The 24772-nt window shown below is 47.4% G+C and overlaps 8 protein-coding genes across 8 annotated transcripts; 5 read left to right on the forward strand and 3 right to left on the reverse strand.

Moving 5' to 3' along the window:
- Positions 1-85: 85 nt before the first annotated feature.
- F5Y00DRAFT_252264 (uncharacterized protein) lies at positions 86-2118 on the forward strand (the record flags this gene model as incomplete). Its single annotated transcript, XM_048009921.1, has 2 exons — positions 86-471; positions 531-2118. 2 exons carry the CDS (start codon positions 86-88, stop codon positions 2116-2118), a joined length of 1974 nt encoding a protein of 657 aa, XP_047866508.1.
- Positions 2119-2680: 562 nt separating this feature from the next.
- Positions 2681-3529, forward strand: F5Y00DRAFT_260453 (Co-chaperone Hsc20; the record flags this gene model as incomplete). Its single annotated transcript, XM_048011016.1, has 1 exon — positions 2681-3529. One exon carries the CDS (start codon positions 2681-2683, stop codon positions 3527-3529), a length of 849 nt encoding a protein of 282 aa, XP_047866509.1.
- A 1813-nt stretch (positions 3530-5342) lies between these two features.
- On the reverse strand, positions 5343-7021 carry F5Y00DRAFT_268334 (uncharacterized protein; the record flags this gene model as incomplete). The annotated part of the gene is made up of 3 exons (XM_048012233.1): positions 5343-6253; positions 6374-6946; positions 7009-7021. 3 exons carry the CDS (start codon positions 7019-7021, stop codon positions 5343-5345), a joined length of 1497 nt encoding a protein of 498 aa, XP_047866510.1.
- A 1422-nt stretch (positions 7022-8443) lies between these two features.
- On the forward strand, positions 8444-10182 carry F5Y00DRAFT_232712 (uncharacterized protein). The gene has a single exon (XM_048007202.1). The coding sequence runs from the start codon at positions 8617-8619 to the stop codon at positions 9937-9939; it is 1323 nt and encodes a 440-aa protein (XP_047866511.1). The 5' UTR covers positions 8444-8616; the 3' UTR covers positions 9940-10182.
- On the reverse strand, positions 10066-11462 carry F5Y00DRAFT_33534 (SGNH hydrolase). Its single transcript, XM_048013499.1, has 4 exons — positions 11172-11462; positions 10968-11019; positions 10640-10828; positions 10066-10498 (listed from the first exon to the last, which is right to left on the reverse strand). The coding sequence occupies exons 1-4, from the start codon at positions 11377-11379 to the stop codon at positions 10192-10194; spliced, it is 756 nt and encodes a 251-aa protein (XP_047866512.1). The 5' UTR covers positions 11380-11462; the 3' UTR covers positions 10066-10191.
- Positions 11463-13124: 1662 nt separating this feature from the next.
- F5Y00DRAFT_252267 (uncharacterized protein) lies at positions 13125-17447 on the reverse strand (the record flags this gene model as incomplete). Its single annotated transcript, XM_048009922.1, has 3 exons — positions 13125-16682; positions 16766-16923; positions 16976-17447. 3 exons carry the CDS (start codon positions 17445-17447, stop codon positions 13125-13127), a joined length of 4188 nt encoding a protein of 1395 aa, XP_047866513.1.
- Positions 17448-21208: 3761 nt separating this feature from the next.
- On the forward strand, positions 21209-23376 carry F5Y00DRAFT_232722 (phosphatase 2C-like domain-containing protein). Its single transcript, XM_048007203.1, has 3 exons — positions 21209-22174; positions 22237-22919; positions 22980-23376. Exons 1-3 carry the CDS (start codon positions 21720-21722, stop codon positions 23036-23038), a joined length of 1197 nt encoding a protein of 398 aa, XP_047866514.1. The 5' UTR covers positions 21209-21719; the 3' UTR covers positions 23039-23376.
- A 115-nt stretch (positions 23377-23491) lies between these two features.
- Positions 23492-24466, forward strand: F5Y00DRAFT_260459 (uncharacterized protein; the record flags this gene model as incomplete). The annotated part of the gene is made up of 2 exons (XM_048011017.1): positions 23492-23672; positions 23736-24466. 2 exons carry the CDS (start codon positions 23492-23494, stop codon positions 24464-24466), a joined length of 912 nt encoding a protein of 303 aa, XP_047866515.1.
- Between the last annotated feature and the right edge of the window lie 306 nt (positions 24467-24772).

Raw genomic sequence — 24772 nt, forward strand, 5'->3', positions numbered from 1 at the left:
GCCAACATACGCTCAGCAAGCCCAGCAAACCCAGCAACCAATAAAGCTACCGCCGGCAATGATGAGCAATTATGCGCAGATCGACATGCGGCCTGTTGTGCCTAATCGTTCTAGGAGGACCTCAAGTAGCGGGTCTAGTGTTGCGAGCTCAATTAGAACGAACGACACTTTCGATTCTATTCTTGCGAGTCCAGCAAGCAGCAGGACGAGCGTCGAGTCTTGGAATTCGAGTCCACGAAGGGTAGAGTACGGATGGCAGCGACCGGCGCCAATTAAACAATACAGGCGGATGAGAGAAACAGGGGAGCTCTTAGCTGCCCTCCCCGAAGAAGTTCTAGGACTTATTCTAGACGAACTAAAGAAGCTGCATCTGAAGCCTGGTAGTACAAGTTGTGCAACATGCATGATGAGAGATTTGTGCTCTGTCGCCATATCAGGGCGGGGCTTGTTGAAAGTCGCCCAGGTCGCACTGTGAGTTCTACAACAGCGGAGACTTAAACAGAACAGGGAGAACTAACAGATAGTCAAAGATACGAGGATATCCAACTAGTCGGGGCAGATTCACCAATGCAGAGGAAGCGATACAAGCTAAATTTTGGTTCTCGTCTCGTACTACTTCGGCGGACATTAAGATCAAATCCCAAACTGGCGGCAATGGTTCATAGCCTGAAAGCTCCAGCTGTGACCCAAGGCGTTCCTCTTGACCTATACCAGAACTTAGTGGCTTCTGTCATCATGGCGTGTCCCAACTTCGAACGATTAGTTGGATTTCACCAGAACCATGACTACTCGTTCAACCGCCTATTCCACGCATTATCTACTAGGCGCAAGTTAGTAGAGATGCATTGGACCATCGAACCCTCTCAATTTCAGAGGAAGCGCCGTCTTTCGAATGCTGCGGCGCTATTAAATTCGGAGAACCCAAATTACAAAGAAGCTCCGGGAGACTTACCGCATCAGCTAAGCGAGGACTTCTTAGAACTTCACGCGGACTGGGAGCATTTGAAAACTCTGTCGATACATTGCCTCCCGGGCGCGACGCTTACGCCGGTGTCTCTTATACCTGACATATTATCTCGCTTGCCGGCTCTTGAGAATCTTCATCTATCTCACTTACCTTTCACAGCTTTTAATGATGCGAATTTACTCTCATTGCCACCACTACGGACACTCACATTGTCGCATCTTCCAGGTGTATCTAGCGAAGGTCTTTCTTCTTTCATCAGGCGCCCCTCAACTCGATCACTTAAAAAGCTCACTCTTCAACATATGGACGTTGACTCGTTGCCGACGCTCAGCCAGATTCTCTCGAACCTTACGGTATTAGAGACGTTTTCGCTAGTACAGAGTTCTCCGCCGATTATGCCGCCAAATGAGATGATATGGCTATTTCCCTATCTAGCGTCGCCGTCGTTACGCAAACTGCACTGGGATATTACGAGCAACCAATCATCCGCAAATAGGGCGGACTCGATACTTGCCAGGAGCATAGAAGCGAACGGCTTTCCATTGTTACGGACTTTACGCGCGCCGAACGACCCTGAAGGAATTTTCCAGTCGCTCTGTAAGCCCATGGAGAAGATTGAGACATCTAACGATAAGTTCCGCGGTCTTATCACCAAGTGCACATCGCGACCTAGCCCTCCGGCAACTCCAACAACGCCAAACACACCAAAGACGCCAAGCAAGTCCCCGTTAGGCCTTAGTTTCCCAATGGAAGACCAGCTTTTCCCATCCAAGATGTCGAGCAACCTCTCGCAGTCTCGAATCGCGGCACAGAGCAGGTTAGAGGCAGCGTGGCAGACGCCTCGCTTTTTCGTAAACGTAATAAACGAGGATGGGTCCGTGACTGAAAAATATGGCCTTGCTGGCTTCATTGGCCAAGTAGAGTCAAAGATATGGTACTGCGTGATGCCAGACGAGGGGGCGACAGACGAGAACGGCGGGCTCGTTGACATTTCAGACGTGCTTGGTGACCAGGGTGAGAATCTGAAAGTCGAAGGCAGGGAGGGATGCAACGGGCGCTGGAACTCGTATAACGGAAACATTGCTGACAAGAAGGAACGGGAACGCTGGTTTCACACGGAGCGCGGACGTTGGCGTCTTGTAACACTATGATGAGGGGGCGAAAGCGGATGGGCCCAGCCCAAGATTTGGGTAATGATGACTTTTTTTGATTTACGTACATATATACCATATAAGGGGAACGGGAGGAAATTTATGTTCAAATATATCCGGAATGCGGAGGAAACAAGGGGAGACTGGGTACGATTCCCATATTAATGTCTTATACATGATACCCCATCTACGTAGTAATTGGAAAGTGGTTTTTACGGTTGGAAGAAAATAATGTATATTATGCCATTGGGAAGAGAGTGAATATAGCCTTGATTCCTATAAGTCTGACTGGATTATGTAACAAATACCCGGTTGTTAACACCGGATATACCGGTGGTTCGGCGCCGAGATTTCAACTTGCGGGATTATAGCCGAAGAAACCCGCAGCAAACGTCATTGTTCCGATTTTAAGCTTCTTTCTCCAAATCACACCCTAAAGCTAAATCTTAACTCTTTAGTTCTTGAAATACATAAACATTAAGAATTAAGCTTAATGCTATATAAACATTGTTACGCGCTACCTCGGTCGTGTCAGAATACTAGCAATAATTACTCCGTACTAATGCGATCTTCTTTACTGCCTCGAAGACCGCTGCGGCGTGTCTGCGACGCCTGCAGACAGCAGCAGAGCCGCCATGCGACTTCAACAACCATTAACAATCGGGCTCTCTCTTCTCGCCAACTCACCACGATAAGACCAACGCCATGCAAAACACACATCGGCAATAGCAACAGCCTAAGTCTTCAGACAAGACGGCCCTTATCAAGCAGCGCGACATCCTCGCCCCGCGAACAACAAGCATCAGCAGAACAGGAAACCACCCAGCCAGCCAACACGGAACAACAAGAAGAAGACGGAAAGAAGCCGATATCGCACTACGACCTCTTCCCGCAGACCCTGCCCCAAGGGCCCCCGCCAAAAGGCCGCTTCGCAATCGACGTGCGCGCCCTCCGCCGCGAATTCCTCGCTCTCCAGGCCACCGCACACCCGGACCTCGCACCACCGGGGGCGTCGTCGAAGCGGCGCGCGGAAGCAGCCTCGTCGCGGATCAACGACGCGTACCGGACGCTAGCGGACCCGCTCTCGCGCGCGCAGTACCTGCTGCGGCTGCGGTGGGGCATCGACGCGGCGGGCGAGGAGGCGGCGCGGGTGGAGGACCCGGAGCTGCTGATGCTGGTGCTGGAGACGCGGGAGGCGATCGAGGAGGCGGAGGCGGAGGAGGACTTGGAGGGGCTGAGGGCGGAGAACGAGGCGCGGATTAGGGAGAGCGAGGATAGGCTTGCTAGGGCGTTTGAGGAGGATGATGGGGAGAGGGCGAGGAGGGAGGTTACGAGGTTGAGGTATTGGGTTAATATTAGGGATGCGGTGAGGGATTGGGAGGAGGGGAAGCCGGTTGTGCTGCAGCATTGAGGGTCCTGGGTTGGGCATTCGACGAGACGGATAGATAGGTACCTAGTTAGATATCCTGTTGTGGATGTTGAAGGGGCTAGTTTGATGATATTTGTACTGTTGCAAGAGGAGGAGGCTTTTGGATGATGCTTTCTTTTCAGCAGAGGAAGTATTATAAGCGTATCGTATCCAGGCGGTTCTAGTGATGGCTGTTTACATAAGTTACTGATAGACACGGTCGAAATTACGTTTGCATAGAGGTATTAGATGGCTATAATAGCCCAAGTCAGGTAGACAGGTCACGAAAAGGAAAACTTCTCTCCGTATGCTCTGCCGTACATATTTACCGCTACGATCAAGACAATATGCAATATGCTAGGGATCGTGTTGCATAGAATGAGAGAAAGGAACCTAGCGATCGTCCCTCCAGCGTATGGTAACCTTAATAGATACCTAGCGATGTCTCCCCTACAACCACAAAGGTCGACGAGAAGAACAAGGCAGAGGGTGAGATTAAGCACCATTCTCATGAACTAAAACGTATTGGGATATTTATAAATGTGAGCAATTAATAGATTGCACGTTAGATCCTCCGTATGTACGATGGTTAAGACATGCATAGTCGTACCAATATTCTCTTGCAACCTCAAATCCATAGGTGACAAGTTTTAATAGCGCCTTAAAGTTAGGTGTTAGAATATAGGAAATCAACAGTTTCCCCCACGTAGAGCTTATCAATTGCTGAGATGACCTCTAGGTAGGTAATTGAGGTCAGTTTATTCATACCCTAGCGGTCTCCCCCCATACTGGCTCAAAATAACCCGCTTCCATTGTCAAAACGAAGTAGTCGCGGATCCCGGCATGAAAAGATAGGTCGATAGGCATACTTGTAAGTAAAGAGATAGGCCTGAGTGGCCGAAGTGTTTCGTGGGCGAACGAGGAGTCATGGAATATGTGATGCCACCAAGTTTTGTCAAGAAACTGAGCTTGACTTCCTAGATGATCTTCCCGTTTTTCAGGCTTCTCTTCCACCTTCTAGAAAATGCACGGAGCAGAGTTGCCATTATTATTAGTCTCGTGATACGATAGTTTGTTCGTACTGAAAGAAAAGTGCTCAACCTGGTGACAGGTAAGTCGTAGTTCAGTATAGCAGGGTCGGTGCCTCCATGTGATATGACTAGAGTACTTACATTTCTACGTCGTGAACCTTGGATTGCCGACACCGAAAAAGCAGTTACTGATTTTCCTATAGCAAAACCCTTCCACATCAATGTAGCTTCCGAAGTCCTTCTATTGGGTTAGGCCCATGCGAGAAGCTGGTTATCTGTTCCGCATAGTTGAGTACCTCAGGAACCATAGAGGTGTGGTCCTGGTCATGTAATATTCTGAAGACGATGAAGACTACTATACTAACATCTCTACATATTCCCTGAGTTCGTTCATGTCTGCATTCCCTTGAGTCTTGCGATTGACATGTATGGCTTTAATAAGTTCGGATCGTTTATTGAATGAAGTGAAAATAGTAATGAGTAAACTTGTGATTATTGTTGATTAAAGAGTGAAATTCTTAAAAGTCGTAGTGATAACGTTCCTCGTATCCTCTAGCTTCAAGCATTCCCGCTGATTATTCCAGTCTGAATATACTTGATATCGCACACCCAAAGCATAGGTAGCCCATGTCTTAATATTAGGATTATTCCTTAACCTAGCTTCGTCCCCCAGCTTCGAACATAGCAGATTCCTTCCACTTCAAAGACCATCTGATTCATCCAATTATGGCACATAAAGATATATAGAGAATAATTATATTATAGTGGTGATCTGCAACCCAGTTTTAATATGATCTGGCAAGCCTCGCGCCGCCTCGCCAAAGTAATTTCGCCTTTCGCAAAGCCGCCTGAGTAGGCAAGCCGGAGACCACCAAGACTAGCAATAAAAGAGGCACAGCAGTTGCCACATATATCCAGACTCCAGTACCAGCGATCGAGAAATTATCGCTCATGCTGAAGAGAGTTGCGACGAAGGAAAGCGGAAGGAATACGATGGCGATGTAGGTTAATCGTTTGACGTATATCGCTTCGACAACTGATCTACGCGAGTCCAGAAGTTGAATGATAGACGCCATGATAGGTATCATCGTCTCAAGCGCATTTCCATTCTGCTCGATTTGGGCTATGATGTAGTTAATATCCCGTGTTAGAGCTTCCCCTTCTTCGACAGGAAGGGAACTATCACGATGCCTCTTAGAGGGGTTCAGCAATGATTCGACGAACCACTTTAGAACCTGAAGCTTGTGTAAGCTGTGTTGGCTCCTTCGCCGCCACCGATATAGATCAACGACGTCCTCGCTTTCGAAATTGGTTAGACGATCTTGCACGCTCTGTGTCGAATATTCATAGACTTTAATATACCGGCCCATAATGAGCGAATATGTTAGCCACTCGTCGATAATTAGTCTAATCGGACCAGTCGATAAGAAGAATAGGTTGTAAGTTGACGGTGGCCTCGTTGACGCGCTTGCGCAATCCTCTAATAGTCTTGCGACTTCGTCCATCATAGAAATGGGCCGCACGTCTATAAAGCCCGGCGTATTGCGGAATTCTGAGAATTTTGGCATCCCACTGATGCTGCCTCTTCTATTCCGATACGGGACTTGTCGTGTTCTGAAGCTAGCCTCTTGCGCGCTATCCTTTGTCGAAAGACAACCTATAACATCAGTTGATATAGAGTCCATCAACATTAAACCTAACCAATATTAGCTATTGCCGAATAAAATGAGATTCTAGAGAAGCTCTGATATATCTAGAGGTTAAGAAAGAAGCTTAAGGGGTTTTGCATATAGATAAGGTAGGCTTAACCACATACATATCCATCGATCACCGTCAAGTCTCTTATACAATATAGAGAAGCATGAGCGAATAAGTCCAATATATCTTCCAAATAGCTCTGGGAGAGCCCGACGAGGTCGTGTAGAGCTGCCGCGAAGACGGAGATTGTGTGGGATACTAGGGTACGCATCTAGTTCTCCTAAATCGATTGGTCGTTGGTAGTGAAAGTTGGCGAAGTTCTGAGAGCTGATACGAGACGGAATAGACGTCATGAGAGATGATGGGGGGTCTTTCTCGATATCTACGAATCTCCTCTCAATATGCCCACAGAAGAAATAAGGGTCGACATCCAGAATTCCACCCAAGGTCTCCATGACACTAGGCCCAATATCCTCGACAAGAAGACAAAGTCCAACGGCATTCGAGGACGCATCTTTCGCTATGAATCCTAAAGCTGTATCGGAAAGCTCGTCGGTGCCAATCCTAGAGTAACGTGTGGTTCCATCGCCACGAAACTCTAGGCCTGCAATGTGACACTCGACTTCCTCAACATCCGGCCGTTGGCAAGGACTTGTAAGAAACTCGGATAGGGGCCTCAGATCGGGTTGGCCTCGAGATAAATATTTCACGTAGTCAAAATATGACAGATCCATTTACAACTCGTTTGCGTACTAAGATCGACCATGCCGCAAGCCAAGTTCTATATCCTTCGAATACAATTACAGGGCCGTGGCGAATGAAATCTCATACAATATCTAATCATTATCCCCTCATCAACTAACAGGTAGGACTAGTTGTGGCGTTCTTGAATCCAGTTTGTTGGTTAGATTGGCACACCCAGCTATATACATAGCTGTTTGTCGAACAACGACGGGAGAGCCTAAGACACTGAAATGCATATCAAGCAAGAAGGAGGTACGATATTCAAGATGATTGAATCCCTCAACTAGGACTCTGAGCCAATGGTAATTCAACTTTCTTCGTACGCGAGGTTGCTAATGCATCGGATGAATGGTTAGCATGCAGTAGCTCATGTGGTCAATACGCAGCCACAATAGTGGAACTATATACCTTGACTTGCTATAACAGGTATGCAGTAGAGTGCCTTGCCAACCTACTACGTATCTGAGGACTTGGTTCTATATGGCAAGCCGAAAATTACTTATATGGTAGGAGTGGTCTACGGTTTCGTCATTAATGCCGGCTACTGTAATACCCTGCTACGTAGATCAGAGAGCTCGATGTAAGCCGGGGTCTGATCACACCGAAATTAGCGTCTTTTTAGGATGGGATTCAACTGATATTGTTCTAATAGATCTCCTTAGGATTAGATTCTCGGGTTATTGTGTTTCATAGAGGCAAATACGACGAAATGCGAGATTAAGGTAAATTGGCATTCTAGATGCTTATGTCTGTACAAGTAAAAAGAGCCTCACTTTAGATGTCCTCATAATGAAGTTCTTAACCCTAGCGCATACCACACTGCGTCTACTGCCTCAAGTATAACTGCTTGCTTTATTTATGATCAACAGTATATGGCTTTCTTAAGTTCGTTTTAATCCCTTATCTTTTTAGTATATCAGCGGGCTGGTCTCATATTCGGCATTTAATGCTCTCACCATGTTATGGAGGTGGTAGGCATAGGCTTTCTACCCGCGACTTACATATAATTACATCTCGAAGGTTAAACAATTCACCACTTGTGTAATATGATCTATACTGAATACAGAGAAACAAATAACCCTATAACGACTGATAACCTCTTAGAAAGCTACATAGAAGTTACTGGTAGTGTATATTTCTAACATTCGTAGATAAGGTGTTAAAAGACGCAGAATAGAAAGGCTACGTCTCTACTATATAAATATAACGATGAAATAAACGTATCATAATATGCAATACGACATGAAATATAAAAAGGTGATAACTGACCTATTCCGTGTAGGACAAGAACATTCCTTAGGAAAAAGTGAACCATCGTATATGGTTATTATAATAATAAACGATTTATTCAACAAAGAGCTATACAAGATATCCCCTCAGGTATTGTACAATACCTACCTACCTACCTAAGGCTGCTATACCCCCCGACCCCACCAACAACAGCCCAAGCTTCCCCACTTTCAGCAGCTAACAACTACAAGCCCCACCTTCCAGCTTGCAATCACAACTTCACCTTCACCTTCGACTTCCAGCCTCGTCTTTCACATTTCCACAGATTAAAAAGATTAAACAAACCTACCCGTCTTACCAACTAAACATCAACACCCCCAACCGACCATGGCAAGCCCAAAAGTCACCGAGGCGCTAGCCCAGGTGCAGTCGTCTCCAGACCCAGCAACAGCCTTCGAAAGCCTCCTCGCCAACTTCCAATCCATATCGACGCCGCAGACCGTATCAGACGACTTCAAGGCCACCATAGAAGCCATCATCACCAACAGCAACAGCCAGACCTCCCCGCAGCTCGGCGTCGTCGCCCAGCGCTCCCTCCTCAGCTCCTTCGTCGCCGCCGCGCGGAAATTCAACAGCGCAGACCTATGGGTCGACATCGCCAACCACGCCCTCGAGACCCTCTCCGCCGCCAGCGGCCAGGCCTCCGCCTCCGTCTCCACTGCTACCTCGGCAACTACCTCGGGCACCTTCGCCGACCAGGTCGCCGCCCTCCTCGAGCTCGCCGCCGACGGCTACGAGGCCAACGAGGATAACGTAGCCGCCGCCCGCGCCCTCTCCGAGATCCCCCTCGACAGCTCCCAGCGCCGGGTGTCGCCCGAAGACCGCGTGCGCGTCTGGGTCCGCATCGTGCGCAACTACCTCGAAGTCGACGATACCACCGCCGCCGAGACCTACCTCAACAAGCTCAAGAACGTCATCTACCAGGTCACCGACCCGACTCTCAACCTGCACTTCCGCCTCTCCCAGGCCCGCATCCAGGATTCCAAGCGCGAATTTCTACCCGCCAGCCAGGCCTACCACGAAATCAGCCTATCGCCTGCTATTTCCGAAGACGAGCGTCTGCACACCCTCAGCATGGCCGTGAAATGCGCCATCCTAGCCCCCGCAGGTCCCCTGCGCAGCCGCGCTCTGGGCCGGCTATTCAAGGACGAGCGCTCGCCCAATCTGCCCGAGTTCAGCATGCTGGAGAAGATGTTCTTCGACCGACTGCTAGCAGCGAGCGAGGTGCAGAAGTTCGCCGAAGGCCTTGCGCCTCACCAGTTAGCGACCACGGCAGACGGATCGACGGTGCTGGCCCGTGCCGTTGTAGAACACAACCTACTAGGCGTCTCACGACTATACAGCAATATCGGCATCGACGCACTAGGCGAGCTATTAGGACTAGAAGCCGATCGTGCCGAGGACACGACCGCCAAGATGATAGAGCAGGGCCGCCTGGTGGGCCGAATCGACCAGATAGAACGAATAATCTGGTTCGAGCGTGGCGAAGCTTCAGGCGAGAAGGGTAGCGGCCGCGCCGAAGTAACCGTAGGAAAGGAGATGCGCCGATGGGATGCCAACGTTCAGAGCCTAGCCGAAGAGGTCGAAAACGTGACGAACGCACTGCAACGCGAGTTCCCGGAATTTGTCGCGGCGAATCTAGTAGTATGATAGAAGTATAAAGGGTATGCTAAATCGCAGACGGGAGAGGAGAAAAAAGAAAAGGAAAACGAAGCATTGGAGGGAATTTTTAGGTTACGAGTATGGCGTTGCCGGAGAATGACTGAATGCATAGATACGGCGTCAGGGACAGACACGTTGTAAATGGTACGGGGGAGGTTCTAACGAGAATATCCCTTCCCCACGAAATAGAGCGTTAGGATGAATGAATGAAATAAAGATAAAGCTTCTTAATGTATTAATCTAGTCTAGATCTGTCTTCCGCACGACGATGTAGCCTTGGCTAAGCAGTCTCGGGTTCCCTCTCTCTTCCTCGTATATCATGTCCTCGATGGCTTGTCTCTGCCGCGCGTCCGTTACGATGCTGCTAATATCCGTGTCTTGAGCTTCCGCAAGTCTTATGAGCTTGATAAGTTCTGCGGCGATTTTCTCTCCCATCAGGTTGTAGCCGGCTTCTGTCAGGTGCACGCCGTCCATCTGCCAGTACTTAGGTCTATCTGAGGGTTCCATATTGTGGTACGGCACGGCGTTGTTTAAGTCAAAATAGAAGCTGTCATATGTAATGTCAATATATGACACCTTACGTCGGTTTGGGAACCGGTGGAAGCTAGGAAGCCCCTTTCTCCCGGCGATAATAATGTGGAGGTGTCGCTTCTCGTATAAGATAGTATAGGAAAGCGGTATCACTTACAAGTTTGGCTTTCTGTATTCCTTAATGGCGTTATTTACTTCATCCCGTCGTTCCTTAACGTCCTTATATCGGGCTCGAGTGTCTGGTATCGTCAAAGCGAGCACCTTGCTACCCTTCAGAAGTGGTATATCCCAGGTCCGCTTCAAGCCGGCGACGATATCCTCGACCGGACATCCCCAACCAAGGTCGCTATGTACGAGTAAAAACCAAGGTTAGCTTGAGAGCTCCAGGCGGGCATTTGAATGGCTGAGATTATTTCCCTTCTAGGGATATCGATGAAGACGACTATACAATTTGAAAGTTGGTGAGCTAGAGGAAGGTAACATACTTCGTTCCACCTAATACAATAGTCCAATCATAAAATTCTGATCTGTTTTTCCCTAATAGAATAAGTCAGTTTTAGTTAGCTAGTCGGTTGACTTGATTTTATTCTTGGAAAGGGATAGAGTGTGAATGAATAGAGTGGTTGATATATGAGATAGCAAAATGAGAACTTCTTTCGTAGAAGACGGTCTTAAGTAGAAGAACTCACATGAATCCCGCATTCGATCGAGAAACGAGCCCCGCGTCACCAAGTCTCCCGGTACGCCTTCGACCTCATACTGAATCTCGCCATAACCGTGACCTAGAAGCGCTTCCTCGAGCTTCTCAGTAAGTTTCTCTGCGTACGGCTTGCCCACCGGGAACCCAGACGTCAGCGAGTTGCCGAAGCAGAGAATACGCAGCGTCCTCCTAGGCATTTGGCCGATGGGAGTCTCTAGGTTACCCGAGACGGATAACTAGATTAAAGGAGAAACTCGATCTTCGAAATGGGGTCAGATGGTCGAGAGAGAGGGTATATGGATAAATGTACGGTAAGGTAAGGGTCACGAGGTTGGACCGGAGCTGTGGATAAGGGGACCCGGTCTAAACGTCAACACATCCACGAATGCTAAGAAGTGTGTATGTACCTAGAATAAGGTATACGAGTAGTTTGGTGGATGTAAAATAAATTAATAGAACAAGAATAAGAGTAGTCCTTTTCGAATCCAAGTTGAAAAGTTTTAAGATTACAAAATAACCCGTGAATGGAGAGGAACGTGAGCAAGGCTGGAGAAGGGAAGTTTGGGTAGGTATGAAAACACGTGAAATGAGTCTATGTAAATGTTTCAATGTTGGTAATGCGACATGTTGCGTCAGGCAGCTGCCCCTCCCTGACTCCTCAGGTTTGGTCGGCAGCTGCGATAAGCTTCGGAGCCATGTGGGGCAAAGCTGGGGTCATGCCTGTACACCGTCAGCCCTGCGAAGTTAAATTTAGAGACCCCTTAGCAGGCAGTCAAAAGAGAAAATTAATTGCCGGGTCTTAGCATTTGACCTCCTTGAATGATTAAAGTAAAACACATGATAAAATGATCATGATAAACATATAAAAATTATCTTGAACAATATTAAAAGACAAAGAGTTAGATTATGATTTTTCTTATTTTTTATGACCGTGTTTCGTGTTTACTTTTGACTATATTGTGTGGTGTTGAATTTGAGGTGAAATGCCAAGACCCGGCCATTAATTTTCGCTCCAGGCTGGCAGGTGATGGAACCCCTATTACCTATTCCTATTCCACATGTCTCATCCATTGCTGTCTTTAACCTTTTTCAATATTGTTTTCCGCTCGTTCCTTGCCCGTAAGGTCTAAGGAAACAGGCATAGATGGTGTTATAGCAAGGCATGTTTGGAACGATCTTATCATGTTACTTTTTAAGCATTATACGCATCGTTAATAAGAGAGACCTCAGTAGATATAAAAGTAGCCTAAATACATATAACTACGTTAAAGGACGTATTTAGTATAAAGACTTTTATTTAAAATTATTATCCCACGAAAACCTACAGAATTACAAGTCATGCAATTATACTCGAATAAAATAACACTAGATTCGTTCCCAAGCTCCTTCATAACTTCCAAGAATTAGGTAGTCAACGAGAATTTGATCCATGACACTTTTGTCATGTGTTTGCGGGTAGGTGACGTTTACGAGCGTCGTAATATACCAACCTTCAAGTTATCAAGTATAATAATGCGAGAGTAAGAGACCAAAGTGAATTCACAATCAAGTCAAAACTCGACTAGTAACAGCGTATATTCTAAAGTACCATTCATATACACTAAGAATAACCACGCCCCGATACCTTCAGTAATCCATTTGATGCTGAAGATGCAATAACCTCCTCTTGGACATAAGACAAGAGTTCGAAAGGACCAAAATATTTACATCATAACATAATAACATATGAGCACCGGGGACTATGCTATGCCTTTCTACCATGTGACTCGTCAATTGCCAACCCGATTGAGTAAAAGGAAAAAATACTGATGAGTACTCGCTTGCGCTTTGAAGAACATCCATTCTTGTAAATATTTCGACGTAAAAAATCTTCAAGCCAAGGAATTAGTGAACGCGTCCGATAATGTTATCCGGCGCGTTTTAGTGTTCTAACATATATCAATTAAAATACGTGTCCGTGGTAAGGAGAATTTTGTCCTCGTCCGCCAGGCGGTGGGCTCTGTGGTGAGAATTGGGCGTATGGTTGCATGCCCTGTTGGTTTACGCGAGGATCAAAGTTCCCAGGGGGTGGAGACCTAAATCCCGGCCCAGGCGACGACCAGCCGCCTTCCTGCTCGGGAGATATTGGACTTGGGCCTCCATAGCCACCATAGCTAGGAGTCTGAGGTACATTGCCGCGACCCATATTAGAGTACATTCCGGCAGGCGGTGGCATACTGGGCGATGGTGTACGTTGTTGATAGTGTTGAAAAGCTTGCTGCTGACGCTGATTGATTGCGTATTGTGCGGCCTGACTACTCCAACCCTGTTTCATTTGCTGTTTTTCTCGCTCTCTTGCCTCGATTGCACCCACTAGACCTCCACTGGTTTGTGGTGCATTCTTATTACCTGCCACGCTAATTAAAGGAGAACCTGTCACACGCGCTATATGTTCTTGCTCCCGAGCTGACAGATGCGAGTCGTTGACACCTTGTCCGCCAAGAACGGCACCGGCACCCCTGGACCCGGGGCGTTGGAGTAGCTCATTTGGCCCCCGAGAGCTTGGGCGCTGCAAGAGATCTTGCGAATTATTTCGAGAGTGTGTACCAACATGATCTGAGCCTTGACTACGGTTTAATGGAGGCGTTGGCGTACCCGTTCTCAAACCCCCAAGACTTATTCCCGATGAGTGCCTCTGGTGTACATATTGCGGCGTAACTGCAGCAGCAACTGCTCGTTGCTGGACGAACTCTTCGGGTGACAAACCCTGTCCCGCGGGACCAGACCCAGGAGTTGCAGGTTGCCAGATCATGCTGCGTCGCAACGTATCCTCTGACTCTCGACGATTGTGTCCCGTCTCAGCTCCGGGTGATCTACGTTGAGGTACGTGAGCCGGCGAATTAGAGCGAGGTTCGGGCGAGAATGACCTCGGCTGCGGGTTGCTGGGTGTTGGTGTCTTTGAGACAGGTACTTTTCCATAATTTAAAGTCGGACCAAAATCTATGTCCGGAATATCAAAATTCGCGCCATGAGTTTGTTCTGGAGAATCATCTGTGTTCCCAACCGTTCGGAGGACACCTGCTCGCGGCCGCTCCCGGTCACTTGAGGTTGCCGTATCCGTCGAAGGGCGAGAACTAGCGTAGTCGGGGCTGTCGGTAGATGCCGAGTCATCATATCGGCTGCTCGATTGGCTTTTGCTGGTATCGACGCGATGTACGCCAAAATTTGGAGAGGCTCGAGGTGTCGTATTAAGAGGACGCACCTGGCCTAGTCCAGCCGCGTCGATGCGATTGCCCGTCAGGCTTCCACTGCTTGTAGATGGGGACTGTGGTGTTACATCGCCGCGAACATGTCGGTGTTGTAGACTGTCGCTACGAGCTGGGAGGGGTTTTCTGTGAATAGGGGGAGAAGTATTCAGCGGTGGTAAAGGCTGGCGGTTAGCTGGAGATCTTGGTCTATCAGGGCCGCCGGGACCTGGTGGTCCTTGCGGTGGATAGCCGCGGTACATGTTCTCCTGGGGTGGGTAGTTTGGCCGGCCTCGCCCTGGAGCCATATTCGGTGGGGGACGGCCGCGGCCTCTTCCGGGAGGGGCCATACCATAAGGTGGTCCTCGTTGACCTGGAGGCATGTTACCTGGCGGCGGGCCATATCCAGGTTGTGGAGGTCGATTACCGGACGCAGTACCGGGTCGAGAGGTGGGTGTTTTTGGTCGGTTACCGGGACCTGGGCTGGGACCTGGGCTGGGACCTCGTGGGCCAGAGGGTGGAGGACCCATAGTTTGGTTTAGCGGCGATCTCGATCTCATTCCGGAGGGGTCCATTTGAGGCGGTGGCAGACCAGAAGACTGTGGCTGAGTTTCTCTTAAAGCTTCACGAGATCCGGTATTAGCAGATATCCCAGCGTGGTTAGCGTGAGCATGTACCGGAAGTTGTTGACCACGTTGGTCGGGTCCTCGTGAAGGTGGCCCGCGGCGCTCCTCGTTGCTCCTATCATTGTCTCGTGGGTCCTCGCCTACAGGGACCCCGCCAGCTGTTGCAAGCTGCGCAAGGGTAGTCATGGATAATCGGCTATTAGCGCGACGCATCTCGGGTGAATGGTAAGGACGAGTCGTAGGAACATGGCCGGGTGCGTGAGAGAAACTGGGGGGTTGGGACACCGGCTCCGGGGTTGGCATCCTCCGCATTCCTTCGAAATCGCGGATCGGAAGGTCTGTTCGATCTTCGTCAGAACTTATACGCTCCGGAGTGGCTGCTAAATCGTTAATGAACGCGCGTCCTGCGTTGGGGCCTCTCGCGGACGAGGCTGGGCTCGACGCATAGGAGCTATCCTGGTGGGAGGGCGGCTGAGGAGGCATAGGGCCAGAAATATTAGAGTCCGACGCATTACGAGCATGGCCGGACTTTTCTCCAATCACTGCAGAAGGATCGGGCATAGGAGGGGCCGGGTCATTTTTGGGGGGAGGTCGACTACCGAGCGACATAGATCGAGATGTACGAACGGAAGCGGGTGCTTCGTCAGCAAAACCAACACGAGGCTTCGACGAGCCCCCAGCAGCGGGGCCAAAACTAAGGCGCTTGCTATGGCCGTTGGTCTGTCCCGAACTGGAACTCGAGCTTACTTCATCCTCCGCGGTATTCATGCGGGTACCGGTTAGCTCTTTGAGCTTCTTTCTCCATTCTCGTTCGTTCCATTTTGAACTACCTTCAGTCAAGATTAGTCCCGACACATCCAATAATTCTAAGTAGCCATAACGCTTGTGCTTCGGCATCGCAAACATAAGGGACCTCGAATCGAGGATGCTTGCAACCAATCTCCCTGGGCGGCCATAGAGGCCGAAGGTATCCCAGGTAGGAAATAAGAATCTGAGCATCATCTCGAAGCCGCTGACTGCCGGATGCACTTCGGGCATAATAAACACGAAGCCCTCGCTCTCAGTAGGCGGGTCCGAGTGAATAGTGATATTTCCCTCGATCTTGACCAGCGTCGAAGCATCAATCAGTGACTTAGCTTGGGGATACAGGGCATACGCTGAATAGGCGTCGCTGATTGTTGCTATGGGTAACATTTTCTTGTGCTTCTTCCCATCCTTCCTGCTGTCATAAAATTTTATATCCCCCTTGAGTACCGGAGTATGTCGATCGTATGGGGACTTTTTCTTATGCTCCTTCTGGGCTTTTATAAATTCCTTCTCGTCCGGTGGTGAAATAACACACCAACAGCGTCTCCATGGCACGCCAGCTCCAAATCGGACTCTGACCCATTGATCCATTGGTGTACGTGCTCTTTCCATAATGACACCAATATTGTTCAATGTCTTGCCCTTGCCCGCGATTAATGCCCCTGTGTAGGCTTCTTGGAGAGTCGAATGCTCGAACATGGCAAGTCTAATACCAGCAGTCCATTGTATGAGGGAATGCCGAGAGTTAAAGTGTAAAAGATAACGGTTCCGTCCTGCTGTCGATATACTGAGGATATTTTGCAATGGCTGCTCATCATTCGATCTTGTAGGCAGGGACTCGATCTAGGTATGGGTTAGCTCACAATCCCATCTTGAAAAAAGTATCGTCTGGTATATGTTTCTTCTCGATTAGCCAGTGTTCATACCATCTTAATAGAAGCATCCGTCAAGTTTAGGAACTTTGGCAGAACTTCCCCATCTTCCCCCGCAGCATCCAATTCAGCCGCATCCCACAAGGACAATACGGTCCCCACCAACTGTGCAAAGCATTCCGTCCAGGTGCGATCGGGGTTCGGTCTCCCCTCTAAAAGCTGTTAGAGTCCTGAAGGGTTCAATTGGCCACAATGCGAACTCACGGGTATTCTGATCGTCGAGTTTTAGAAAATAACCCTCTTGGTATAGCTTATTTGCATGACTATTGAGAAAGGTAAAGATAGGCTGGAGTTCGGGAATCGTATCTTCGTTAACATCCATGAGGGGCGGTTGGTAGGTTTGCACCATAGACAACGGCCTAGAGGAACTTCGACTTGTAGTTCTACGATGCGTCTCACTTGATATGGGCGTTATATCTATTGGGGAACTGTCATGGTTAACCCGGGCCTGAGATGCTGGAATAGGCGTCGAAACAGCGCGAGCTCGAGTTCGTGTGCGGAAACTACCAACGTTGATGATATGATGGCTTTTGTTGGTAGGGGCCGAATTCAACTTGCCCTTGGATGTGGGGGCCTGGTCGTTCGGAGGTGACGACGAAGGTGTGGGAGAGGAGCTATGTACGTTTTTCGGGTCACCGTTGTGCTGGAAATGGTGAGAGCCGGAGAACTGGGACATAAAAGAGAGCACTTAAAGTTTAGATGGGACCAGTTAGCATTAAAGGAACATGCATAAATAGGGTTTAATAGGTTTAATATGTTTAATGCATGGATTATGAAGGGGAAAAGGGAAATAGTGGGACAATAAAAAGATAATGATAGGTTAAGGAAAAGATGTATTGCATATGGTGGGGTTCCGAAGTTAAGCGCATTGAATATAATAGAATATATGTAATAATATAAGAAGAATAGCGTGTGCGCAACGGTCAACTTTAAATCGTAAAAGATTAAAGATTGATCGCATTTACAACAACCACGCCTCAGCTTGTACGTAGCTGTATGTAGGGATAATTTGTGGACAAGTGGATAGACCCAAGACCATGCCGAGTAAAAAAGTGAATTATTGTACCGGCAATACGGCACCAACTTTCGGTGTGCGATAGCCGGATCCAAGAAACATGGTGTTTCCTTTGTCATGGCATGGAATGGAATGTGACGATTGACACTCGGATCTATGCCCACTAACTAATATATCGACGACTTGTCGAATGTATGTATGAGGGTATGAGGGTGTGGGAATAGGCGTCATACATGGTGTACATGTACGAGTGTTTAACATAGATATGCTTGTGCAAGGTATGATGTATGATAGATGGGTGGATGGTGCCTCACAATGCAACTTGGAGGATATGAGAAGTAGTATCTGGATCTGATCAAAAGAAAAGAAAAGAAAAGGAACAAGAGAGATAGAAGAAGAAAAAAAGGAGAGAATATACTAACCGCGATTCCGAGCCATCTTAATCCTCAGCTAAACAAACCCAAAAGCTTCCAAAGCAAATGGAATAGCCCGACAAAATCCTATTCCATCAGATGAGCTGGCTTTAAACGTTTGTTCTCTCTTTCGACTACCTAGAGACGAAGGACAAGGGTGGTCCACAAGGGACGAGTCGGAGGATAAAGTCGATTTAGTGCCGAGTCGGTTTATCGGGATTAAGAAGTAGGATGCTATTCAAGGTACTTATGTGTTATGTATCACGGTCTGTCGCGCGTAGATCGAAAAGCTGTAAGGGAAAAAATAAATCCAGATTATAGTCGCAGATGCAAATGACCAAAAACCCAAAAAATAGTCGAATTCCAAACTGTCTCGTAATAGGTGGGCGGGAACGCTGGTTTTGTAGCTCGGGTTCTTAAGTGTCTCCACGCGATACGAATTTGTGGAATGCGAGGGAACGGTACAGTCTCGGATCCCCGTATATGATGTACGAGTCGTTATCCTGCAACAAAGATCAGGCGGCCCGGCCTTGTCTTTCAACTATAATGCTTCTCCAGATAAGCTCTATCTCTTTTCCAGTGCAGAGAAAAGCAAATTCAAGCTCAAATGTAATTATGAAGCTTTATTGAAGGAGCCTGTGAGTTAGTATAAGTTGCCAACTGCTGTCTACCGAGACGTTCCCGAAATACGGAAGCGCCGGACAATTTGATATAATTATCAATTATCCTAGCAAGAGTCGATAGTGTATGCGCGCTTGTCTAGATCCTATATTTGGAGCTAAGCGTTCGTCTTTCGATCTTTGGTCTTCAGAATTTGATGAACGGCAATAGAACTGTTTTTGATTAAAAATTGCTTTAGACAACAAGATGCAAACGAATATGTAGACGGATCGGGCGAGTTCACAACTAAAGGATAGAAACAGGCTACATCAGGTAGGTTCGTATCTATCTAGGTACATACACAATAATAAGGTGGTATGTTAACATGGAAGGGGAAAAAAAGTTGATGAACAAAAAAAAGGATGACAGAGCAGGGGGCATACCTACGTCAGTCCGAAAAGACTGTACTCATTAACGATGGCTGGCAACTGGTAATAGTAACTTCATTTTAATGGGTACTCTCGCTCTCGCTCTAGTTCGGAGATACCGTGTCGTGTTCTAGTAACTACAAATATAGCTTAGCCTGCCAGCTAGGTACTGTGAAGTTACCATAGATTATTATAACTTGCAAGGCGTCAGCGTATATGCATACATACGTAAATACGTCCCTTGGGGTTGTACTATAGTGTATTGTACATACCTGCATACACATACATACATGTATGTACGCTAGACATGGATGTGTAGATCAATCCGCCAGTTTGCAGCAAGCAGCTTGCTAACAATAATTGCTGACGATGGCCGACCTAACGCCCCTGTTTCTGAGATGAATGCCGGGTCCTACGTTTAAGAAGATTAACCTAATTTAGAGCTTGAGATCACTAAGATCATACAATATGTAAGAGACATCCTTGAATTCCATCATAGCATAGCTTGGTGTCGTTAGCCAGAACCTTTAACAAGTAGTAAGCGAGTTTTAAAGGAACCACGCTACCACGGTCCCTACCGACGAAAACGATTGGACGAAAAGGGGCGTCGGGTGAGACGGCATGACGGATACTTCCCTATGTGGATGCGTATGACCAGCCTCTATATTTTCCTTATTTTTCGGACCCAAAGCTTAGTTAACCCAAGGATGGGCTATGCGTGTCTCGGTGGACCTGACGTGGCATAAAAGCAGGAGAAAACCCATAGCCTTGGCCTATTTAGGATCCGCACGCGCCTAAGTTGTATCGCAGCGGTTCGACTTTGCAAGACAGAGCCAGTCACGAAACGTGCCTTGGGTACAGCAGCTGACAAGCAAGCGCTTCGTTACCTACCAGCCTTCTCCCCGCTCATCCAGTCAAGACACTCAGCCTTCGCTCCACAAGGTGAAATCCTGACATGCAAGTATATGACTCTCAATCCGCGGACGTACAATATAGGGAAGCTTTGAGCAGGCTCAAGCTATGCTGTCGAAATCGCACTGCGCCGCCGAAATACCGCGTACGGCTAACCGCTTTGCATCTTGCAATCCAGACACCCTAGCGACAGATCATAGGGGCCCCCAAGTTCCGTCGGCCTGTTTCGACCGCCGAGATCTGGCTTGTGTGGGCGTCCATTTCCCCGGCGTAGAGTGGTGGGCACAGCATCGTCGCCCAGGTATTCATTCGTATTTATTCGTTAATTACTATGTAGGCGAGCGGCCTCAAATACCTAAGCCACTGATGACGCGCGTTTTTAGAGCAACCCTTCTCGATCCTTTCCTTTCATGAACCAGGAAATTTTAAATATGATGAGCCAACGGCTTGACAGATGCATGAAAGGAATAGTGATAAGCAAGTGGTACAAGTAACAATACAACGTCAAGACTATCTGACAGGCGCACTAATTTCCATTAGAACAAATTTCTACGTCATAGTTACTGGCCGGTGCATTTGCTAGAAGCAGGACTAAACTCTAGTGCAAAAACTCCAAAGGTCTAGAAGCAAAGCAAACATCTAATACTGATAGACGATAAATACATGTAAATTGATTATTGGGTATTTCAGAGAAGTTGAATTGAAGTTGTGGTTAGAAACCATCAGAGTTAACGAGCTGTCAAATTAAATAATTATCTCTTGAAATTAAAATTAATCCATAAAGGAAATTGAATTCCTTCAAAACAATCTAACGTTTCTATTCTACCATGTAAATCACTGCCTCGAGCACTTTACACTACTATTCTTTACGGTCACAAATTAGAAACACTTGTCGGAACTGGGCCAAAGATCAAACCATGATCGCTACCTAGTTACCTAATCTATCGGGTTTATTGAACGAAGATCTGCAGTTTCTACCCCTCCATCTGCCAAGATTATGGATGCAAAGCCAGGCTTGTACATACATAGCGAATAAGCCATATTATATGTACGTACCTAGGTTAGGTAGGCATAACAGATGCGAAATATCAATTTGAACATATTCAATACTCCATTTATTTCATTAAATATTTTAAATATTTAATGCCTTCGCACCTCAAGCCATGTCAAGACGGCGCTTCGATCCAGTCCAAGGACTACATCCGTAAGTAATTCCAATATGAGATAGTTAATGAACGCAATAAGTTCATCTTTCGCGTAATCGAAAGTGATGTCATCATAATCCTAATAAGAGATAAGAAATGTGACGACTCGATATACCGGGTCACAAACTCCCGGATTTTATTACCTTGGGTACTAATGGAATCCTCGCGCAAAAAAGCAACTCTGCAGTCAATTAACCCAGAATGGCACTTTGCGATAAGCAAAGCTAAACTAAGGTTCCTTATCAAGACGTCGTCGACGTTTAATAGAATAGCGCGTGTTAATACGTTATATCTATCATATCTATCAATCAAGTCACACTTTTGGCTGCCAACCTAAGCGCCCTCAAGGTCTAAAGCTAGACCTCGTTCGTGGGCATGAGAAGGTTGGCTCCCTCTTTTTTGTTGGCCTCTTATCCTGGTCCGACGCGACGGACATTGTCTTCTGTCCGATTAGCACGATGGCCTCGGCGTCCCCAACATGCTGCGGGCGTTAAAAGCCATTATTCCACAACCACCGAAACATCCGGTAGCATCACGACGCCTCTTCCTAACTCCGAGTTCAACTTACCTTTTCGCTTCGAGACCGGGCTTGCGCTATTCGCAAAACGCGCTCCGAGGCCGTTTCCCCCACCGTTCCTATCACCTCCGTCGGGCTCATTTTCGGACCCCCTTAGTACTCATCACCAGAGTCGTGATAAGCGAGCCTTTGTAGATGGCGAGGTCATCCGCGGATGGACAAACGGTGATGATGCGGTTTATGCTGGTGAATACTTCATTTGCGCCAACGATGGGGTTGGCGCCTGGTCAGCTCGGCCGAGAGGCCATGCAGGGTACTTATCCCACGGTCATCTAAGCCTTATAAATGGCAGTCCGCAATTAACAATGGTTACAGCTTATGGTCGAGGTTGATATTACACTTCTGGGTGGCGGCGATAGAAGAAGATATCGCAAGGCCGCGATCCCCTAACCAACCATACCGCCCAGACCCTATGCATTACCTGCAGCAGGCATACGAGCGGACAATCGAAGCCACTTCAGGGCCCAATGATTGCTTAGGAACCACCACGGCGACCGGGGCTCAGCTCTTCTACAAGGCTGACAGCGGTAACTCAGCATCTTCCGTATCACCACTTTTATATGTAACAAATCTTGGCGATTCACAAGTCATGGTAGTACGGCCGAAAAGTCGGGAAATGGTATACAAATCGACAGAACAATGGCACTGGTTCGACTGCCCGAGACAGCTCGGAACTAATAGTCCAGACACTCCAAGCAAAAACGCCGTTGTAGATATGGTGGAGATTCTTGAAGGCGACGTCGTATTAGCTATGACAGACGGCGTTATTGATAATTTATGGTCACATGAAATTGTCGAAAATGTGTCTCAGAGCGTCAAGCGCTGGGAGGCGGGAGAAGGGGGCCAAGCTAGCGGCCCCCGTAAAGACGGCGCAGGCGGCGGCATGACATTCGTCGCCCAAGAACTCGTTAAGGCTGCAAAGGAAATTGCATTAGACCCATTTGCAGAAAGTCCCTTCATGGAACATGCTATCGAGGAAGGGTTGGCTAGTGAAGGAGGTGAGTGTAGCATGAGTATCAACCGCTTTTACTAGGCTATACATGTACTAATAGGCGCAGGAAAACCTGATGATATTAGCGTTGTAGCAGCATTGTGTCAGCGGAACACGGCATCATAACACACCTAATATATAATATAGCTAAGACACCCATCGACAAGACATACTACCCCTAGATATGGTCCTATTACCGTTGGGGTTAACTTTAACTATCTCCAGCCATACGAAGCGCCGGGGTGGTATCGACGTTGTTTGGTCTTTGTGTCACTTGGAAGATTAGATATGGGATTATAGATCATTTACATATACTAGATGAGGTTGGTTTTTCGGTATCAACACGGGCGTTGGTGGTTTATTAGCAGATCAGTTGATGGAAACTAGGACATATCTTTATAGCGGGGTGTCTTGGTACTTGTACCTCTTAGATGTTATCCACAATTTAAAGTTAGTGATAAGAATGCTAAAAGTCTTATCGTTATCTGTATCTGGGATGCAGAATTCGAGTCCAATAATTTTGAAATCGAAATGTTCGCGATCTCATACACCAAATCTACCGTCTCTTAATTAAGCAAAATGCCTCGAGCCAAACGATCGAAGCAATATCGGAAGCTCATGGAGCAATTCTCCATGAGCTTCGGGTTTCGAGTACCGTATCAAGTCATTATAGACGCCGACTTTATTGCAGAAGCAAACAAATGCAAGATGGATGTGATACGCCGATTAGAAGATACTCTACACGGTGAAGTCAAACCTCGTATGTTCTTATATTATATCCCTATCACTTGGTTTTGCTTCTCTACTAACTAGCATTGGGTAGTGATTACTCAATGTTCAATGCGACATCTCTACGGACGGAAATCAGAACCAGGTGTGGAAGCAGCCATAGAACAAGCAAAGAATCATTTCGAGCGACGACGATGCGGCCACCATCCCGACGAGTACCCAGAACCACTGAGCACACTTGAGTGCCTACAATCCGTTGTCGATCCAAAAAACAATGGAGTGAACAAGCACCGCTACGTCTGCGCTATCAACGACGAGAATGTCAGGGCAAAGCTACGACAGGTGGCAGGAACGCCTATGGTATTCATTAGGAGATCTGTTATGATTATGGAGCCAATGGCAACAGTCAGCGTGAAGATCAGATCTAAAGAGGAAAAGAGCAAGTTCAGGGCGGAGCTCAAGACGCCTACTAGCAAAAGGAAGAGGGAGGACGACGATAGTGATGAAGAGGAAGATGCGAAACGAGCTGCGCCAAGATCAGCAGAGGCGGACAAATCCGAAAAGAAGAAAAAGAAGGCTCAGGGTCGTAAGGAACCTAACCCTTTAGCCGTCAAGAAGAAGAAATCGAAGCCTACCGGAAACCCGGATAAGCAACATTCGAAAGAACCAAAGGCCGAGGAAGCAGTCGTAGCAGAGGCAGATCAGACAGAAGCACCAAAGCGAAAACGTATACGAAAGCACAAGAGCAAAAGTGTTTCTACGAACGATGAAGCAACCACTGCGTCCGGCAATGGTGAGGCGCATGTAGTAGAGGCAGAAGATTAAGAGCTGGAAGTCATCCATCCAAACAGACCTACATAGCATATAGCAGGTGGTTTCTCGGCGTGCAGTTATGAGGATGATGCTGCACTCTCTACATTGTGTATTTTACTAGCGTCTGATACCACAATTTTAAATTTACTTTTACATATGAAATATCGTCCGGACATCATAGATCCATTATCAAGTTGACGTGATATACTTACATAAAAAAAATAAAAAATAAAAACTTATGACATTTGAATATTCAAGGCGTACCCTACATGTAGCATGAGCAGCATGAGGTACCTTGAATTATATGTATGTAATTTG

The sequence above is a fragment of the Daldinia vernicosa genome (genome assembly GCF_022497035.1).
Source record: "Daldinia vernicosa strain CBS 139.73 unplaced genomic scaffold F5Y00scaffold_14, whole genome shotgun sequence".
Lineage (NCBI taxonomy): Eukaryota > Fungi > Ascomycota > Sordariomycetes > Xylariales > Hypoxylaceae > Daldinia > Daldinia vernicosa.

Coding starts and splice junctions, on each gene's coding strand:
- F5Y00DRAFT_232712 (XM_048007202.1), top strand. CDS start 8,617: ATGGCAAGCCCAAAAGTCACCGAGGCGCTAGCCCAGGTGCAGTCGTCT.
- F5Y00DRAFT_33534 (XM_048013499.1), bottom strand. CDS start 11,379: ATGCCTAGGAGGACGCTGCGTATTCTCTGCTTCGGCAACTCGCTGACG. Junction 11,020..11,171: donor CGATCGAATGCGGGATTCAT/GTGAGTTCTTCT, acceptor TTATTCTATTAG/GGAAAAACAGATCAGAATTT. Junction 10,829..10,967: donor ATTGTATTAGGTGGAACGAA/GTATGTTACCTT, acceptor ACTCGTACATAG/CGACCTTGGTTGGGGATGTC.
- F5Y00DRAFT_232722 (XM_048007203.1), top strand. CDS start 21,720: ATGAGAAGGTTGGCTCCCTCTTTTTTGTTGGCCTCTTATCCTGGTCCG. Junction 22,175..22,236: donor CGGCCGAGAGGCCATGCAGG/GTACTTATCCCA, acceptor CAATGGTTACAG/CTTATGGTCGAGGTTGATAT. Junction 22,920..22,979: donor AGGGTTGGCTAGTGAAGGAG/GTGAGTGTAGCA, acceptor TAATAGGCGCAG/GAAAACCTGATGATATTAGC.